This window comes from Amphiura filiformis, chromosome 8 (assembly GCF_039555335.1).
Source record: "Amphiura filiformis chromosome 8, Afil_fr2py, whole genome shotgun sequence".
Taxonomy (NCBI): Eukaryota; Metazoa; Echinodermata; class Ophiuroidea; order Amphilepidida; family Amphiuridae; genus Amphiura; species Amphiura filiformis.
In genome coordinates, this window is record NC_092635.1 from 8,334,506 (window position 1) to 8,353,808 (window position 19,303).

At 35.2% G+C, this 19,303-nt stretch overlaps 1 protein-coding gene across 1 annotated transcript in view; it reads right to left on the reverse strand.

Moving 5' to 3' along the window:
• Nucleotides 1–493: 493 nt before the first annotated feature.
• LOC140158583 (growth hormone-inducible transmembrane protein-like) overlaps nucleotides 494–19,303 on the reverse strand; it is a 47,949-nt gene continuing 29,139 nt past the window's right edge. Inside the window, 1 exon segment of the mRNA XM_072181724.1 lies at nucleotides 494–1,087. Coding sequence (XP_072037825.1) covers nucleotides 1,003–1,087 — 85 coding nt within the window. The 3' untranslated portion in view covers nucleotides 494–1,002.

Consider the following 19,303-nt stretch of genomic DNA (forward strand, 5'->3'; position numbering starts at 1 on the left):
TTTTGATATTTAACAGTACTTGAAGTAAACTTTATAAATCTGATGATTTATACTTAAAGTGTATATAGGTGGGATGAAAAGCCGGCGATCAATTGAAAATTTTGACCTTTCGTATTGAAGATATGGATTTTTTCCCCAAAACACCAACAAAAATTAGGTCTTTTGGGAAAAAACCCTTATCTTCAATATGAAAGGTCAAAATTTTCAATTGACCGTCGGCTTTTCCCTACTGCTACATACACTTTAAGAATATATCATTAGATTTATATAATTTACTTGAGGACTGTTATATATCAAAATTTGAAAAATATCAAATTTTTATAATTTGGCATAAAATTTGTATTATATTGTGATTTTCAAAAATGAAAATTATTTGATATCAGAAAGACATGCTTCAGATTCAGAATGCAATTCGACAGGTCCGAGGTGCTCTCATGTCCCACACAAAAAATACTGTCGAAACGCATAATAAACGCTCATTTTAGATCCCTTAAGGAAATGATTTCTTAATTCTTTGGCCAATCGGTAAAACAAACTAAAATCTTGCTGTCACTGAATCCTGGAAAACATTTGCTAACTTAATATGCTTAAGAGCCACAATGCCTCTAGATAGATCAGTGGGTGTTTGATCTGCGACAGTAAGATTCATTGGCCTGGGGCTCAAATCCTAGTGAGGGATATTAGGCTTTCTTTCCTGGCTCATGCTAAAGAGAGAATTTATGATCAAGCAATTGAAGTAACCTCCACAACTATTATGTAATATAATGAAATCTTACAATTTTAAATGATGTATTTGTTTCCTTCAAGTCTATAACAGCCAAAGCATCGTCATGCAAAAGGCATTTTATGTTCAAATGCAATGTGTTTTCTTCATAGGTATGATTTATATGTACAAGAGACACAGCTGACACACCAATATGTTCTCTGATGTCACAGACTCAAGGAAGGAAAATAGAATATCCATTTCAAGTTATATAAAGTGTTCTCCTTATGGAATGCACACTACTTCCGCTTTCCTCCTCCACCAGAAAGAATGGTGGCGATCCTGATGAAGATGTTGATGGTGTCCATGTAGATACCCATTGCCCTGGAGACAATTAATAAAAGAAGATAATAAAACAGATTAGTTATGTGAAACATCTAGTTTATTCAAATCCATTATGGTTTAAAGTTTGTTCATATATTGTGGGTATATATGATCTAGCATTAGAGCGTGGATCAACTCATAATCATAAGGTAATAGAGCCATTAAAAAAAAGCTACCGAGCATCAATGATGGGTCAACCCTTAATATTTATTGAATGTTGTTGTGAAACATATATATTCGACCATTAATTCTGCTTAGTTCATCAATAAAAAAGAATCAAGGTAGCATATTGACGGACAATCCCAAGACTGGAAAAATTTGACTTTGGTGCTGAAGCCCAGCTGCATACTTTGTAGTAGACATAAAATATTTGATGCAACATGTCTTCATTATTTAATCTATTCCCACTCTTTTTCAAGTGATATTTAACCTCTAACGAATGTTTGATGACTTAAAATCAATAATATATTTCCGCTAGATCACATATAATTAATTTCCCATTAAAACACACATTTGTTAGAAGATAAAAATAAATTGAAATAGATTGGATAACGAATACTTGTTGAACAAATATTCTATGTCAAATATGTATGGCCCTTAAGATCACAAGTTTGAGCCCGGCCTGTGTAGCAGATCAAGACACTGACTTTGATTGCATGGTAAGACTAGCGACCATCAGTCACCATCCCATAGCAACATTCCATGGATAAGTTATGCCCAATTGCTGCTGAAAAAAGAAGTATGGGCAATGTAATACACCTGACTTGGAGGCAATGAAAAGTGTGACCATTCAATTTGCCATCAATAGTGTAATTAAAAAACCAGAAAAGAGCATGATTTATAGTGCGCTACGCACAGGCACAATGCCTAGACGTTGATCCAAAAGCCTCAGCACACTTTACAGCTTGTCGCTGACCACTATAATGGCCCTACAACTTATCATGATTCACACCTGGATCTCTACCAATTTGAACCCACTTATATGAGTCAGATATGGAAGGTAATTACATATCATATCCGGCTACTCATCTCAACCCTGTTTATTATGTGATGTCGATAGCTTCAAGCCACATGACAGACATCCTGGTGCCAACTGCAAATGGCTGCACCCATTTGATGTAAGTGGATTTTATATTATCAACTTTATATCTTTGTACAGGTCTGATTACGGCATTTCTCCAATTTAGCTTTAATTGGAGAAATGCAAACTTCCATGATTAATGTCAAAGATAACTGTACTGCTAATGTTAGTGCCAATGTTTGTGATGACACACAAGTTCATGTTCCAACACTTGATATGTTTACTGATGTTAGTGAGGAGGAGGTCAAAAGGATTATCTCAAAACTTCCAAACAAAACATCTCCTCTGGACCCGATTCCCACGTGGTTGTTGAAACAGTGTATTGATATTTTGTTACCGATTATTATGTCTATTATCAACAATTCATTCAGAGTTGGGTCTTTTCCATCTGTTCTCCGTGAGGCTGTTATCTTCCCGTTGCTCAAGAAACCCACTCTCAACCCGGACTTACTTAAAAACTACCGCCCTGTATCAAACCTTCCCACCCTTGGTAAGATATTGGAGTATCCAGCTGTGTCAAGGTTTAATAAACATATTCATGAAAACAATATCACTGAAACCTTTCAGAGTGCTTACAAATCATCTCATAGCACGGAGACAGCCCTCCTTAGAGTAAAAGATGACATGCTTAATGAGTTGGATAAAGGTAATGCAATCATGTTGGTTCTTTTAGACCTCTCCTCTGCATTCGATACTATTGACCATAATATCCTTGTCCAGCGAATGCAGAAGGAGTTTGGTATTACAGGGTTTGCTCAAGATTGGCTTGAAAGCTACCTTAAAGATCGTTGTAGCAAAGTATGTGTCCTTGGTGAGTATTCTAATAAATGTCCAATGCAATATGGTGTTCCACAGGGGTCGGTTGCAGGTCCACCGATTTTCATGGCATATGCTCAGCCAGTTTCTGAAATCATCAGGCTCCATCAGGTTGCGTTTCATATCTACGCTGATGATACTCAGCTTTATGTTAGTTTTAATCCCAAGTCACAGGAGGATATGGCGGCTGCACAACTTAGGCTCACTAAATGCATCGCTGAGTTACGAGCGTGGATGCTTGAAAACAAGTTAAAGCTGAACGACTCGAAAACCGAGCTTTTCTTGATTTCCTCTCCAAGATGTGCAGCTGCTATATCCCACCTTGACTTGAAAATCAGTGGATCTGTAATCACACCCTCTGCCTCAATTAAAAACTTAGGTGTTATTTTTGATCGTAGTCTTACCATGGATGAGCAAGTCAGCGCCCTGTGTCGTAGTATTAATTTCCACCTGCGTAATCTTACAAGAATACGCCGTTATATTGACCAAACCACTTGTGCACATGCAGTAAGATCTTTGATCCTTTCTCGGCTGGATTATGGCAACTCTCTGTTAGGTGGCCTTTCAAACCGTGGCATGCAACGTCTCCAAAAGCTTCAAAATCGCTGGCGCTGCCTCATTTTCCGAGTTAACAAGCGCACTAGTGCTGCGCCTCTGTTGCGAGAGTTGCATTGGTTGCCTGTCCAGCAGAGAATCGATTTCAAGATCTTGGTGCATGTGTACAATTGTCTTCACGGTTCATCGCCAAAATATTTGCAGGACCTTCTTCACAAGTACAGTTGTAACCGTGGTGGGCTTAGGTCCATGCAAGATGTTACCCGTCTTGCAATCCCCAAAACTAAAAGATCTTATGGGGATAAATCTTTTTCTGTTCAAGGACCTAGGTTATGGAACAATTTGCCTTCCAATTTGCGCGAGGCTCCTAATGTGCAATCCTTTAAGAAACTTTTAAAAACCTATCTGTTTCCAAAATATTAGGTCTTTTTATGTATTTTCTTAGACCTGTTTGCAGGTATTCACTCCCGATGTGTACAAGTTTTACTTTTTAAACATTGCTGTTTGATAATAATATGTATTTTATAATGATATATGTCCCTATTTGGGTTCAAGTGTATTTTTAATTATTCTAATTGTGGTTCAGATTGCTGCGCATATCTGTTTTATTCAAATTTTTGATGTAATTAGGAGTATATTTTACCACGTTGTGATATATTGTTGTTCTATGCCATGCTGTGTATTTTTGATGTATTTTTATTTTCTTTGTACAGCGCATTGGTCTATGGGAAATGCGCTTTATAAGTTCTTTGAAATAATAATAAAATAATAATAATGTTGATTAGCCACTTCATGATTGCAGTTCTTCTCCTCCGTAATCTATCATGGTTTTAACAGGTCTATTAAAGCATGCTCCGATGCCCTGCATGTCCTCATCACTGATCCATGCATGAATAACTTGCCATTGTGTTTAAATTCCAATCAGATCTAATCATCCATGGTCGGTTAGCCTTGTTTAATTGCTATCCTCACTGGCACACTTGTGCCCATTCAGTTTAATTCCGATCCATGCATAAATAGGCGATTTTCTGTTTGATACTGTGCTCTTCACATTTAAACTACATGGCCTTCAAGCATTTTAGCCACAGTTATGGTTTTTACCTAGTCAACTGGGTTATGCCTATTTTATTTAAGTATATTTAAGGGGGTACTACACCCTTCGATAAATTTGTGACTATTTTTGCACTTTTCTCAAAAACTAATAACACACTGTTAACAAAAGTTATGTATATTATAGGGGCAAGGAATCCAATTACTACACTGGAATTTCAGTGATCCAAGACAAGCGGTTCATTATTTATGATAAGAAATGAGGTACCACTAGGATGTACCTCATTTCCTATCATATATACTGAACCGCTTGTCTTGAGTCATTGAAATGTCAGTGTAGTAATTGGATTCCTTGCCCCAACAATATACACAACTTTTGCTACCAGTGTGTTTTTAGTTTTTGAGAAAAATACATAAATAGTCACAATTTACCACAGGGGTGTAGTACCCCCTTAACTTATTGTATATATAAACTTTTTTGTATTTAATTAAGTTTATTTTTGCTACCGTTTAATTTGTATTGTATGTTTTCCTATCCGACCCTACTTCTTTTAACTCTGAACTAATTTCTGATCTTATTTTCCATCCCATCCCACTACATCCGTTTGATGGTTTATCTAATGATGCTGATGTTACTAATGTTAATAATGAAGCTTGTTGTAGCTATTATAATTCAAGTACTATCCAGAATCACCAACCTAGCATAAATGACTGTAATTTTTCTCTCTTTCATTTAAATTCCAGTAGGCTTGCTAAACATTCTAAGGATGTCATTGACTATCTCTCTGCTGTTTTAAACCATCATTTTGACATTTATGGGTTCTCAGAAACTTGGTTTACTTATGATGACAATTCTTTGCGGTGTGATTTCTGTGATTTTTCAATTGAAAATTGTCTTAGGATCGTCGAGGTGGTGGTGTATCATTGTTTATCAAACCAAGCATCAATTACTTTATCAGAACTGATCTAAACATCACTGCCAATCATTGTGACTCTATTTTTATTGAAATAAACCATAACTCCCAAAAGGTCACCATAGGCATTATTTACAACCCTGAGTATGTCATATTTGCAGATTTTATATCCTCTCTAACAAACACACTCGATCTTGGTTCCAGGGGGAAAAAGATGGGTGACTTCAATATTGATCTTCTTGCTCACAAGCACACATCAAAGGTTTCTGAATTCCTGAATTTATTTTACTTGCATGATTACATTCCAACAATCACTGAACCCACCCGCATTAAAACATCCTAGTCCAGAATTGTATTTTATTTCAGCATATATAGTCCCCTTCACTTTATAATTTTTTGAGAATAAAAATGTACATTCTTATTTATGCAGTACTATATTGTACTGAAATTGAATCAATCCAGTGGGAATAACATGCAAAAAGCGGGAGATTTTAATAATGCGCACGGGGGCTTTGAGACAAACTATTAAATTATAAGATGGCTTTATCATATTCAGTTTTGTCTGGTATCAGTAACTTGATCCCCGATGTGTTTGTTCATTCTGGTTCAAGTGGTTTTTGTCAAAGACGTTCGGGGAGAGGTGTTCACATTAATGGCGTGTGCAGCGGGCGACGCCATACAGCGAAGACACAGTCTGTAGTAATCAATTTTCCGGCTATGACAAAAACTAGGCTCAAGATGCCCAACTCTATTTCCTACTAAACAAAAACAACATTAAGTCAATACTGAAAGTCTGACCAAGTTTGATGAATGGATTTGCAGATTAACACACAACCTGACACAGGAATTATGCAGCTAAAAGATGTCACTGATTTAAATAATTAATACAGACTGCGTCAGTAGATTTACCAGTCTTGTTTATTGCAGTATAATGACTTACACTTTTACTTTGTATTAACGATCACTTATGTGAAATAGCTAGAGCAGAAATTATTAGAATAGGGACAGGACACTATCTCCATACTGGAAAATAAAAATAGAAAATGAAGACTAACATATTAAACTTAGAAGCTAATTTTGGAAATATTTTTGCTGCATAATTTAAAACAAGACAGTCCTTATGTCACAAAAAAAGAAGAAGAAACTATTTTTTAAATTATTTTTCAACAAACGTGATAAAAAACAAATAAATAAATATAAATAGAGAAATAGAATTCAATTAGGAATTACATAAAACTTTTGATTGACTATACAATTATGACACTAAACAGACAAAGCATACCACTGGAACCTTAATTTAATTTACAGTAATAATTTTCCACAGGGAAAAAACCCTTTCATACCATGAATACACCTAAAACATTTACCGGCACAAATATAACATCAAAAAAATAGCTGGGTACTAAAATAAAAAAGTAAATAAATACAAAATAATTTAAGGCAGTTTCAAAGGAGAAAATGAGTACTGATTAGCAATGTCAGCTATTCACTTATTTCCTATCCAATGAATCTAAGATATTTGTAATGAGAATATGCTTTAATGGAGTAAAAATATTTTAATTTCCTTAGCTATGGGTAAAAAGAAAGATGTTTTGAAATCTTTGACATCTTTAAAATTTGAGATACAACAAAAAATACATGGTTTTGAGTTTAACTCTTTCTTTTGACACTTAAATTTTCTACAGACACCATGTATGCTCAACTAATAATAATTAAAAAATACATATGGTGTGAAAATTAACTGTCACTTCCGGTATAAAAATGGGTGACATTTTCTGGAAAATTGGTATATAATATGGGTCCACTGTCAGATTCATGGAGGCAGAACCCTACCCAAACCAAACCTGAGCACCCCCTGGGTCTTTAACAGATGACCATCTTATGTTTCTGATTGTTCAAATTGATATTTTGCAAGGAGTCTTTTGTTTTTTTTAAATATTGATGTACTTGCAAAAATAGGAATATTTTGTGAAATTATTTGCTGGTTGTGGGTTTTGACAAGCTCCAAATTACCATAGATGAACTGGATAGAGTATGCAAGAAATGGGGCATGAAATGAAGATCAACTTAACTAAAAGCAAAATTATGACAAACGACCCAAAGGATATCATGCTCAATGCATCAGTTGAAAAAGTTTTCCTGGGGTACAATGTTCCTTCTGTGGAGGAACATGTAAAGAGACAGACCAGACTGGCTTATGGACCTTTGCTCAGCTAAAAACAAAGTCTAGTCAAACCACAACTTGACAAGATATTTAAGACCAGGTTCTATAATGCCCGCATCCTACCAATTGCAACATATGCAACAGCAGAATCTTGGATCCTCAGAAGATCTACTAAGCACAAACTGGAAGGAAGTCTCTGAGATGAGAAATGTGGAGATTTGTGTCCAGTTTACAACTACAACTATAACAGAAACTGTGTCCAAAATAGATCTCAAGTGGTATGGCCATGTATAGTCAGGATGCCTGACCACACATAACTAATAACCAAGTCTATTAGCAGGATTTCACACAAACAAGAGGAATAGACCATCCACTACTATGTTGGAAGGGCCCAATACAACAGGATTTCCTGCTCCCAGTTGGCCAGACAGGTCTACCAGCTTGCAAACAACCGGTAGGGATGGAGGTGGTTTTCTCACAGGAGAACCAAGGACGGAGTTCTATGGCCATAAGTCAAAATTATGTAAAGTCAAATTTTACACATTATTTTAATCCTCGACGGATCTCTAAAAGTCCCTTTAAATATTGATAAAATTATAAGCAGACTGTTAAAGTTACTGGTTGACACAAAATATTCCTTTTTTAATATATCATTACATTTAAATTATCTCAATGTTACTCCTTTTCCCTTCAGGCATTACGCTATGTACTTTCATGTACAAATCTAAGGTTTATTTGACAAAAGACTGCCTGTATCACAATGTATACAGTAGAGATCACCAACCTGGTAACTATGACGACAGCATCGCTCCCAATAAGCAATGACTGCATAATAAAGCTAACCGCATATCCCTCTTTGCAAGTTTCACTCCATGTGTGTTACGGAGACCGCGGCAATTAAACTCTATTTTGAAGTGAACTATAGCGGTATTAATGTGATTGCTTGACAGGTGTCCTACCTATGTAGGTGATTATTTTAAAGGCAAAAAGAGACGACTGTATGGAGAAATCCAATCCTCTTTGTGTTTAATGGAAGTATGGTAAGTAAATCATCAACATTTTCTAAAGCACGATCTCATAGCCAATCTTTACATTTGTTTTCTTCATATTGTAAAGTTCCGATTTCAATGTCATACTTTTTCAAATATATCCAGGTTTTAACAGGTATTAGTGTGCAAGGCAAAAGCTTAGGTGAAGGGGGACAAGGTGAAGCCTATTTTTTTGGTTCAGGTACTTGAGCAATAAAACGTTGTGAAAACATAGGCCACATCAAAAAAAATTTTAAACTGCTGAAATTTTATCAGTTTAATGTTGAGCCATTATTAAAGGAGAAATAGGAAAAGTGATCCTGCTCAGGAATTTAATTCAGGACCTCTGGTTTATGAAACCAGCACCTTTACCACTTGACCACTGGAGCTCCATGATTAGGCAGACTGGGAATTCAACATATTCGCTGGCGTATAGTGCACGTCAGAATATGACCGTTGCTGGGTCAACTGGCTCACGCTTTCTTTGTTACGAACAACTGATCGAAATGATCAGAACACAAAGCCTATGGCATATCAAAATTCGGAACAGGTGTATGAGCCCAGGCTTGAACCAGTAACCAATGGTTACTAACGTGCACTACGACAGCGAATAAAGCTCTATATTAAAGTGGTCACTCAACCCTACACCTCCTTCATGCAAGTCACAAAGGTATTTTTTTATTTGTTTTTACTCCAAATTGGCTATGTTCCAAAATCTGAATTTTGATGATTTTTACGATCCTCCGGATCAGCAAATCACTGAATGGGCCTTTAAGTTACCATCATTTTAAAATAGTGTTGTTTTTTCGTCAAAATTTTCCACTTAATATATTCTCTTCATAATTTCCATGTGTGTAAAAATTGAAAATTGACAGGGTACATTAATACTGTGATTTATTTCACACATTTATTCAATGCTTCGTTCAATTCAATTCAATAAATTTCATTTTATCCAATACATCTGCTACAATATATAATGGAAATAGCAAGTATATTTCTTATACAAAGGAATATGCAATTTATATTAATGAAAAACATTTACAAGCAAGATACTGAGTGGGTGAGGAAACTGTAAATGCGATGAGCTGGAGGCTCGGGCTAAAAGTTACAACTTAAAACATGTACTACCAGGGGCTATTTTAGGGGGAAAAGACACTGCATATTGACAATAGGAATAGTTACTTTGCCTCATCAATGTCCAAGCAAGTTGTGCATGGCATGGAGGGGGGGGGGCATGATATTTGGGGGTGCTCGAGGTCCGGGCTCGAGGTGTGTGTTCCTGTCCAGTTTCAGGAAAAAAATAAATCACACAATTTGGTGATACATTTTTGATCTAAACTAGTAAAGTATGCATTTGGTTTTGACATGGGGGAGTCGCCTCCATGTCATTTTATAATAAAAAAAAAAAAAAAAAAAAGAAAAAAAAAAGCGCAGTGATTTATAGTGCGCTATTTACGCACAGGCATAACGCCTAGACATTGATCCACAAGCCTCAGCACACTTTACAGGTTGTCGCTGACCACTATGGCCCCACATCATTCCATAAACCATTAAACAACATTTCAGGGACTTTGCTGCTTCAAGAGCACACACCCTAGACATTCCACAAATAACCATCGCAACCAGGATTCTGTGTTTCGTACGGGTTACAACGAGACAAATTAGCAGTGAGTTCCTTGTCCAGGGGAATTTCAAGCTAACTCAATTTTTCCACAAGAGCGTAATAGGCACCGCCAGGGTTCGAACTCGCAACCTCTCGCACCATAGTCGAACGCCTTATCGATTGAGCTAACTTGACTGATAATCTATCAACCAAGCGGTGGGTAGGCTAATCTGTATATCAATGCGTCTAAATCTCTCCCTAGCAAACTGTCCTTTTTCTTGTTACGTTTATATTCCATTTCCTTCATTAAATTGATCCCCAATGTTTTTATTTGTCCTGGTTCACGATGTGTAACTATTCTTATTCAAGTATATAAAAATATTGTTGTATAATCAGCAGAGAGAATAAATTGGAACATTTGTTTATTATCTTTTACATATATATAATATAAATAATAGGGGTCTTCGAATTTAGCTTTGGGGTACACCACAACTCTATTTAAGCTTTAAAATTACCACAATTTAATATTATCATTAATAATTTGTTCAAATGTTCACGTAATATCATCGTAAAGATAACCTCTTTTTGGTTCCATGAATATTTTTCACGATTGGTCACACGATTTTAAGAATATTTCAAATAATAAACGTGCTATCCAAACAGCTCAATTCTTGCTACATGTATTTTTGAACCTAGCTACAGCTTGATGAAAGTATACACCTCGCTCACTATAGTCAGTTGCTGGTTTTTTTTGTTAAAAAAATATTAATCAGAATGCAAAAATGCATTGTAAAGTTGCATAAAATGTACATACATGTAGGTGCCTACACTTTCATAAAATCACAATCTTTGTAAAATTTTAATTAGAAAAGAAAATGCTAACAGTTATTTAGAAGGGTATGTTTTCATTTAAAATGTAAATCCTTTTAACTGACTTGTCATTATTTTTACTTAGCTACAGCTTGGTGAAAGTACACACCTCGCTCACTTAAAATGTCTACTTAAAGTTAACATTTTTTTTGTTTAAAAATGTTAATCAGAATGTAACAGCTTGTAGAAAGTCAGCAAAGTTGCATAAATGCACACAGGTGTCTACAATTTCATAAAATTACAATCCCTGTAAAAATTAAATCAAAAACGAAAATGTTTAGAGTTATGTATAAGAGTAGTTTTTATCATGTAAATCTCTTAAATTGACATTTAACAGCTTGATGAAAGTACACACTTGGTTCACTAATGTCAAGATAGTCACGCCTGTTGCGTATCCGCTTGTCTCGAAGCTTTCCCCTACAGGTGAATGCAAAATTGGGGAGAAAGGGCGTTGCGAGGCAATATTTGCTTGATGTTTTTGAAAATGAATGTGATTACCACAAACAAACTAAACCTTTTTGCACAGGATTCTTTGACTTGACTAGTCTTACTTTGTGGAGGAATTTCCTGGTCATTGGTGTGGCTGAAACATGAATAGCATAGAAATATTTTAATCACAGATTTTCAATTCTAGCTGCACAAACGTGTCAGGAGGAACCTTAAAATAGCCCCTGTTTACTACAAAAAAGAGAAAAATTGACTATAAAAGAGAAAAAAATTGCTCCAAATAGAATTAACCTACACATTATTACAAAGGTTTCTTTTTGGTATGGTTACTTAACTAAGCCTGGAGTTCTTGATCTGCTAACTTTCTGATGAGATTCCTTTGATGGTCTCAGTTCTTGATCCAAGATCAGGCAATGTCCAAGATCCTGTCTACCCAATTCATGGGAAACCCCTGGTCTATCACAGTTGCAGTCCAAGTCCTGAAGTGATGTTTCACTATCCTAGCTGCTATGCTAGTGTTTTCCAAATGTTCTTCTATGTTGACCATAAGCTCCTCTCTGAGATCTCCTGAGCAAGCTTTCTGCTTCACTTGACAGTCAGATATATAACCTAATTCCCTATAATGGCCGAAATCATCTTTGATTTATTTTGAGCCGAGCCACCTATCAAACATTTGTTCTTTTTCTTTAACAAATTCAACATGTGTTTGGTCTCCTTACTTTCTTGCACCTCTGAATTTTTGTCTGTAGGCTTCAAGCACTAGCTTGTAGGCCTTAAGGACTGCCTGTTTGACTTCCATCAAAATCATTACACTTGTCTAGTGACAGATCCCTGGCCTTCCCCACAAAACTACTTTGTAACAGCAGGGTCCAATGCTCTTTAGGCCATTTTAAATTTATAGCAATCTTTTCAAAGTGTTGAAAATACTTATCCACCTCTTTTTCTTCAAACTTCGGCACAAGCTTGACATACATGTATTTTGTAACATCAAAACCTGACTTTGAGGAGAAACTCAGTGAATATTTTCACTTAGTTTGTCTAATTTCTTTTGCTCAAACTTGGATTTTGCCTCAATTCCTTTTTCTTTCAAATGTGCTACTACTACACCCCTGGCTAATTTTGTGCCTATTTTTGCATTTTTCTCAAAAATTATAGCGCATTGGTGACAAGTAAGATATGTATACTAGGAGCAAGGATTACAACTACTGCACTGAAAATTCAGCAACTCAAGACAAGTAGTTATTGATTTATTGATCAAATATTGGTTTTCCTCATTTTTGACTGTAACTCCACAACTGTTGTCTGTGCTGAAATAAAATTTCCAGTGCAGTAGTTGTAGTCCTTGCCCCTATAATATACATATCTTACTTGTCACCAATGAGCTATAATTTTTGAGAAAAATGCAAAAATAGGCACAAAATTGGCCAGGGGTGTAGTACCCCCTTAAGATGACAGAGCGACAGGTCTCTAGATTGATTCCACAACCATCCATACCTTTAACCTGTTTTATTTTATCTTCGTGCCCCGTCTTACCTTATGGAGGACAGACATTTATTTAAATGAGGATGACTCTGTCATGAGTGACTTATTATTGAATACACTCTGTATGTTGTTCGTAAACACAAATTAATTTGCCTCCAAGAACTGTCACATCAAGAAATTTCAAAATTTTGATGAATCACACTTTGTTGCCACCATTCAGAATATTGAGTAAACCATATTGATGATGATGTATGATGCTTTATCTGAGTGGCAAACTGAGTGGGTAGACAGTCATTTTCTTAAATTATGCAATGATAGGGATTATTTTTATGCCAAGGCTCATATAAACACCAATGACCCTGATGATTGGGAAAAGGCTAAGTCAATTAGAAATAGAGCCAATAATATGAAATTTTATTTAAAGAAGAAGCACTTTGAAAGGGCAATTAATATTAATATACATTAGAGTAAAAAATTGTGGAAACCACTTTCAAAATTAATTCCAAGTAAAAAGGATATGCCAAATGTGTCTAACATTATAAGCCAAAATGGTAATATTCCTACAAGTACATTGTAAGGACACTGCTGACTAATTTAATAAATTCTTCACCTCAGTAGGTGACAATTTCATAATGTTGATATCACCTGCCCATGTAATGATGATAAAAGTAGTATATTTCAATGTAACCATAGTAAGCGCTTTAGATTCTATTCTGTATCCTATGATTTTGTATATAATCAAATATGTAATATGGATAATAATAAATCACCAGGTTTAGATAAATTCAATGTAGAACTACTCAAATTGGCTGCACCTTATCTGTCTAAATCACTTGCTCATATTTGTAATCTTTCTTTAAATATTCGAAATTTCCTGATGAGTGGAAGAAAGCCAAAGTTACTCCAATTTTTAAAATCTGGTGGTAATAATGTTAGCGATTATAGACCAATTTCTGTCTTGCCAATCATTTCAAAGATTATTAAAAGAATTGTTCATAACCAATTGTATGATTATCTTTGTAGTAGCAATATCCTTTCTGATTCCCAATCTGGTTTTAGATCCAATCATTCCACAACAACAACTTTACTAGATGTACAAGATTATATTCCTAATAATATGGACAATGGTTTTGAAACAGGAGTTATATTTTTGGATGTAAAAAAGGCTTTTGATACAGTAAATCATGAAATTCTAATTAATAAACTTGCTGATTATGTTATTAAGGGAAATGAACTTGATTGGTTTAAATCAAACTTATGTAATATGGCTCAAGCTATGCATGTGAATTCTTTACTGCCAGATTTAAAAACTTATTATACTGGAATCCCTCAAGGCTCAATTTTGGCCCCCTGCTAATTATAATTTTTGTGAATTGTTTACCAGATGTTGTAACTAGTAAGACAGTAATGTATGCAGATGATACTTCTTTTATGCGTTAAGCAAAAATGCAGATGACCTATGAGTGCAATTAGAATCTAACCTAAAAGCTGTTGTTAACTGGTTTAAAGCTAATAAGCTCACTTTAAATACTGATAAAATTAAGTTGATGATTTTGGAACTAATCATACAATCAATTATTACAATGACATAACTCTCACATTTGATGACAAATTTATTGAACAAGTTGATGTTTTTAAATAAGTAGAAGTACTTCGCAACATATTAGCTACAATAATTCTCTGCTGATATTAGAACACCAGTAGATGATATGTTCAATTGAATACCTGAGTGGAAGAAGGGCCCAACTCCATCAAAACTGTTTTTGAGATATTAAGAAAAAAATGAATATTTGGAAAAGTTTTATAGACAGAATATTTTCATTTTCAGGGGACCTTTAATACATGAACATACAGTATTACATACATTGGAAATCATATATGATGTTTCCACGGCAACGGTACAGGTCTTAATACGAGCTGGAGTTGGGCCCTTCTTCCACTAATATACTGCAAGTGCCAGTTCTGTAAGCAGATGTGTTATAAAAAGCTACAGACATTAGGAAATTATCCATTAATTGCTCAAGTAGAAGCATATAATATGTTAGCAAGAAAGTTTATTGTAGGGAAAAGCAAATTTCATGGATGAACAAAATTCCTCTTTAACCCAATATTTGTGGAAGAAGGGCCCAACTCCACGGAGTTGGGCCTTTCTTCCATGAAAACCAGGATTAAGTGTATGTGGAAGACTATTTGGAAAGTGGATTTTGGCTCATCTTTCACACACAAGGAAGAACAGTCTGCTGGCAATAAAATGCTGGGTCTAACTCATTTTTGTAAAAATTGGAGTTGGGCCCTTCTTCCACTCAGGTATTCAATTCTTTAAATTGGATTAAACTTTGTGATAGATTGTCTAATCATATGGTTATTTCTTACTTTTGTATCAACAATATGTGTCCTGAATATTTATGTAATCAGTTTGACTTTGTTTATAATGCTCATGATCACAAAACAAGGAGTCATTCTTCAAACACATTGATTGTGCCCAAATACAATTCTAATACATACATTTATTGTAAGAGCTGCAAATTATGGAATAATTTACCACCTTCATTTTGTGTGAACCTTGAAACTCTGTCATTGCATAAATTCAAGACAAGCATCATTGTTTCTGAATTATAATCATTTATTATTATTGTATGTATTTTAGATTTATTATATTGTTAATGTACTTAAAATGTATTTATATTTTAGTATAATCTTATAAATATCATGTATTTTTTTTTTTTGTGGTAGATATTCTGTAAATCTTGTAAATATAATTTCACTTTATGCATGAGGGCCTGCTTGGAAAGCAGTGCTAGCCACTGAAGTAGTTTAAACCCTCAATAAAGATTTCATAAATCAAAATCAGAAAACATGCAAACACACTGTATTATATCTCAAACAATTATTTATTAAGGCTGGTCTTAACCCTGGAATTATTGCAATAACTTTGGGGTCTCATAACTTCTTAATTATTGGTCTAAAGTATATATAAATATACCTATTTAGAAAGGAAATGACTTGATGTATTCATCTGTGAGGTCAAATTTGGGCAAAAATACTCAGTTTTGGAGAAAAAAAAAAAAGAAGGTTTTTGGCCCAAATTTTTTGTTTGGTCATCTTAACACAAAATTTGAGTAAAAATTATTTTTTTATTAATTTTTGAAAAATACATAAAATATCTAGGACTGCTTTTTATTTTTTTTTGAATTTTGACCAACTGAGCATTTTTACCCAAATTTGACCTCACAGATGCATTCATCAAGTCATTTTGATTCTAAATATGTATACTTTTATACTTTAGACCAACAATTTAGAAGTTACGAGGCGCAAAGGTTTCCATAATTTCAGGGTTAAGACCACCCTTAATTAGTGAATTAGTGCAGTATGACTGTCAATCAAATCACTCATTATCCAACATCATTTTTTTGGATTATTTGTTGCTGTCCATTTTTGCATCATTTCCAACACCAATTTGTCGATGAGGTGAAAGGAGATAAAAGAGCTTCAATTTTACATCCATTTTCCATTGCGATTTTCACTCGAATGAAATTTGTTTACAATTGAACTGCAGATTAATTTTTAGAACCTGCATGCAATTTCCAGAAATTATACCTGGGTACAAACTGGTCGTGGTAAATTCAAGTCCACATGATGTGCTAAAAGGTCGGGGTATACAGAGGCATGGACAATCAGTCAAGTTAGCCACAATATTTGTGGTATTTTATCACAGGTTGTAAAAAATTCCTCAAGCAATAATTCAGGTCTGAAAGTGCCTTTTGTTTTGGACCTTAGAACATTTGTAGAATATCCCTTGGGCTACAGTTCCAGGTTTTTCACAATAATGTCCTCTTTACTTGACTTTTCTCCTCAAAATAATTGGTACACATATATTAACCTATAATCAGTTCCACTGAGAATTGTTGCTGACAAAGGCATCCATGACAAACAGCTATAGGTTATTTGCTGATAACAATTTGTTGGCGAGCAAAACATTTTACTCACAAAAATAGCAAATCAGCTATTGTAGTTATCCATTTTTTCCCAAAAGGAAATTGAAACTTGTACAATATGCTGACAATCTCTAGTGGCTGAATTTGATAATTATCATGGCTCAGTGATGAGTGCAATATGTCACTAATATGAAAGTGTTCTTTCTTTGATATCATACAAAATTCCCTATTGACAGGATGTGGGTTTGCCACACAGGCTTTGATACCTATTATTTAATGATGCAAAAATCACATCAAGATGTATAAGAATAGACTAGGAACATATGAGCTTTCATGATTCTAATCAAAAGCTAGACTAGATGTGACTTGAACAACACTAGACGTGAAAAGAAGGAGATACGATCATATATTAATTACATTTACACCTTTGATGTATTTTTTACCTACTGGACAGTTCCATAGAGGTCTGACATACATCCGGACACAGAACTGCGTCTGCATCTCTTTTTGTTTACAGTGCACAATGGCAGATTTTGTATCCACTCTTGTATCTAGGGTCTTTGATATTGATCAATCAAATTGATCATGTATAGGCCACAAAATGATGCAAAAAACAAGAAATCAGTCATGTACCACTTTTTGGCTTCTAAAAGCATGTAAGCTATGTATTGATACTGATGCCACCAATAGAAAGAGAAGATTTGTCCCTTCATTTTGAATACCACTTTGTCCAATTTTTTTTTGGTACACACAAGAATTATGTTTACGTAATGTATACGTGGTATTTTTTTTATTTGGGGTCAAAGGTCATTAAGGGGTCACTTCTGGTATAAAACGAAATACCTTCACAAAATTTTATCAGCCAAGAAAAACATAGCACAGTGACGGTATATTCACACATGAATTGATGTTACCCAGTGTATACGTGGTATTTTTTTCATTTGGGGTCAAAGGTCATTAAGGGGTCACTTCTGGTCCAAGACGAAAAACATTCAAAATGTCCCTTCTGCCACAAATAACATGGCACAGTGATACTATATGCACACATGCATTGACATAAGCCAATGCCTATGTGGATTTCGTAGATTTTGGGATCAAAGGTCATTAAGAGGTCACAACACGGCTGTGTTTGTGGTCTTAGACCACAACTAAGTCTAGTTAATTTTGCCTCATATTGTCCAGGGGCATATTGTCTAGGTCCTCAAAACTTGCGAAGCCAGACCTTTTTTTAGCTTTCACAGTTAGTAATTACCATGGGCATGAAATGGTGTATTAACCCTAACCCTACCCGTGGTTTTTTGGCTATCGGAAGGGAAAGAAGGAACGAAAAAGGAGAGAAGATGAAGAAGAAATTCACCTGGCACCGCCGAGATTCGAACCTCGGACCCCTCGCATGCCACGCAGAAGATCCCCAGCATGTAGCTACACAGGTGGCGTTGGCCCGCCAAGCGATTCCCTGGGTATATATGACTTGGTCTGATTGCGTCATCAAGTCCAGTGGAATGCATGCACGCAGAGTGGTTTTAATAGTGAGCTTTAGTCTAGTTCTGTTAGGGTTAATACACACTAGTCAACCTGTTATCATTGGCCACTATTCACAGCTGGGCTTGGTGCCCCTGTACATCACACCATACTATATGTCCTCTGGTAATTCACATGGACTGAAAAGTTTATGTACATGGCAATTAAGTAGACACCAATGTGGTGATGTTCACACAGAGAAGACTATTAACAAATAATTCTTACATGGCTGTCACCTTTGTCCAAAACCATTGCAGAGGACCCTGCATCTCTATTATCAGTGGCCCAGATAAATATCATTTCAATCAATCATAAACTTGTGAACATTGATATTTTAAGTCATCACCAGGATGAATTTAATAGCAATTTAGATATTCCATTTCAGTCCCTTGCTAATTTTCAACAAATTACGGTCACACACTTATTAGGATGCAGCTTCACAATCATGTGGATTTTGTCACCAATGTCTGGACATACAACAAAACCCCCAGACTTATTATTTTGTAGTATAAATTCAAACAGCATCAAAAGTTTAATAATAATTCTGCACATCAGGAATTCTTCTCAATATATGAAGGTAAAGTGACTTTAGGCTAAAGGACAGCTAGCTAAGTAAGCCCTACTATTCAGTATCGAAGTTACATAATGTTACTATGTCAATGGGGCCACGCTCTTGAGTAATGAACCACGATCGAAACGATCACCACACAAAGTATATGGCACTCGAAGGCATACCAAAATAGCATGATC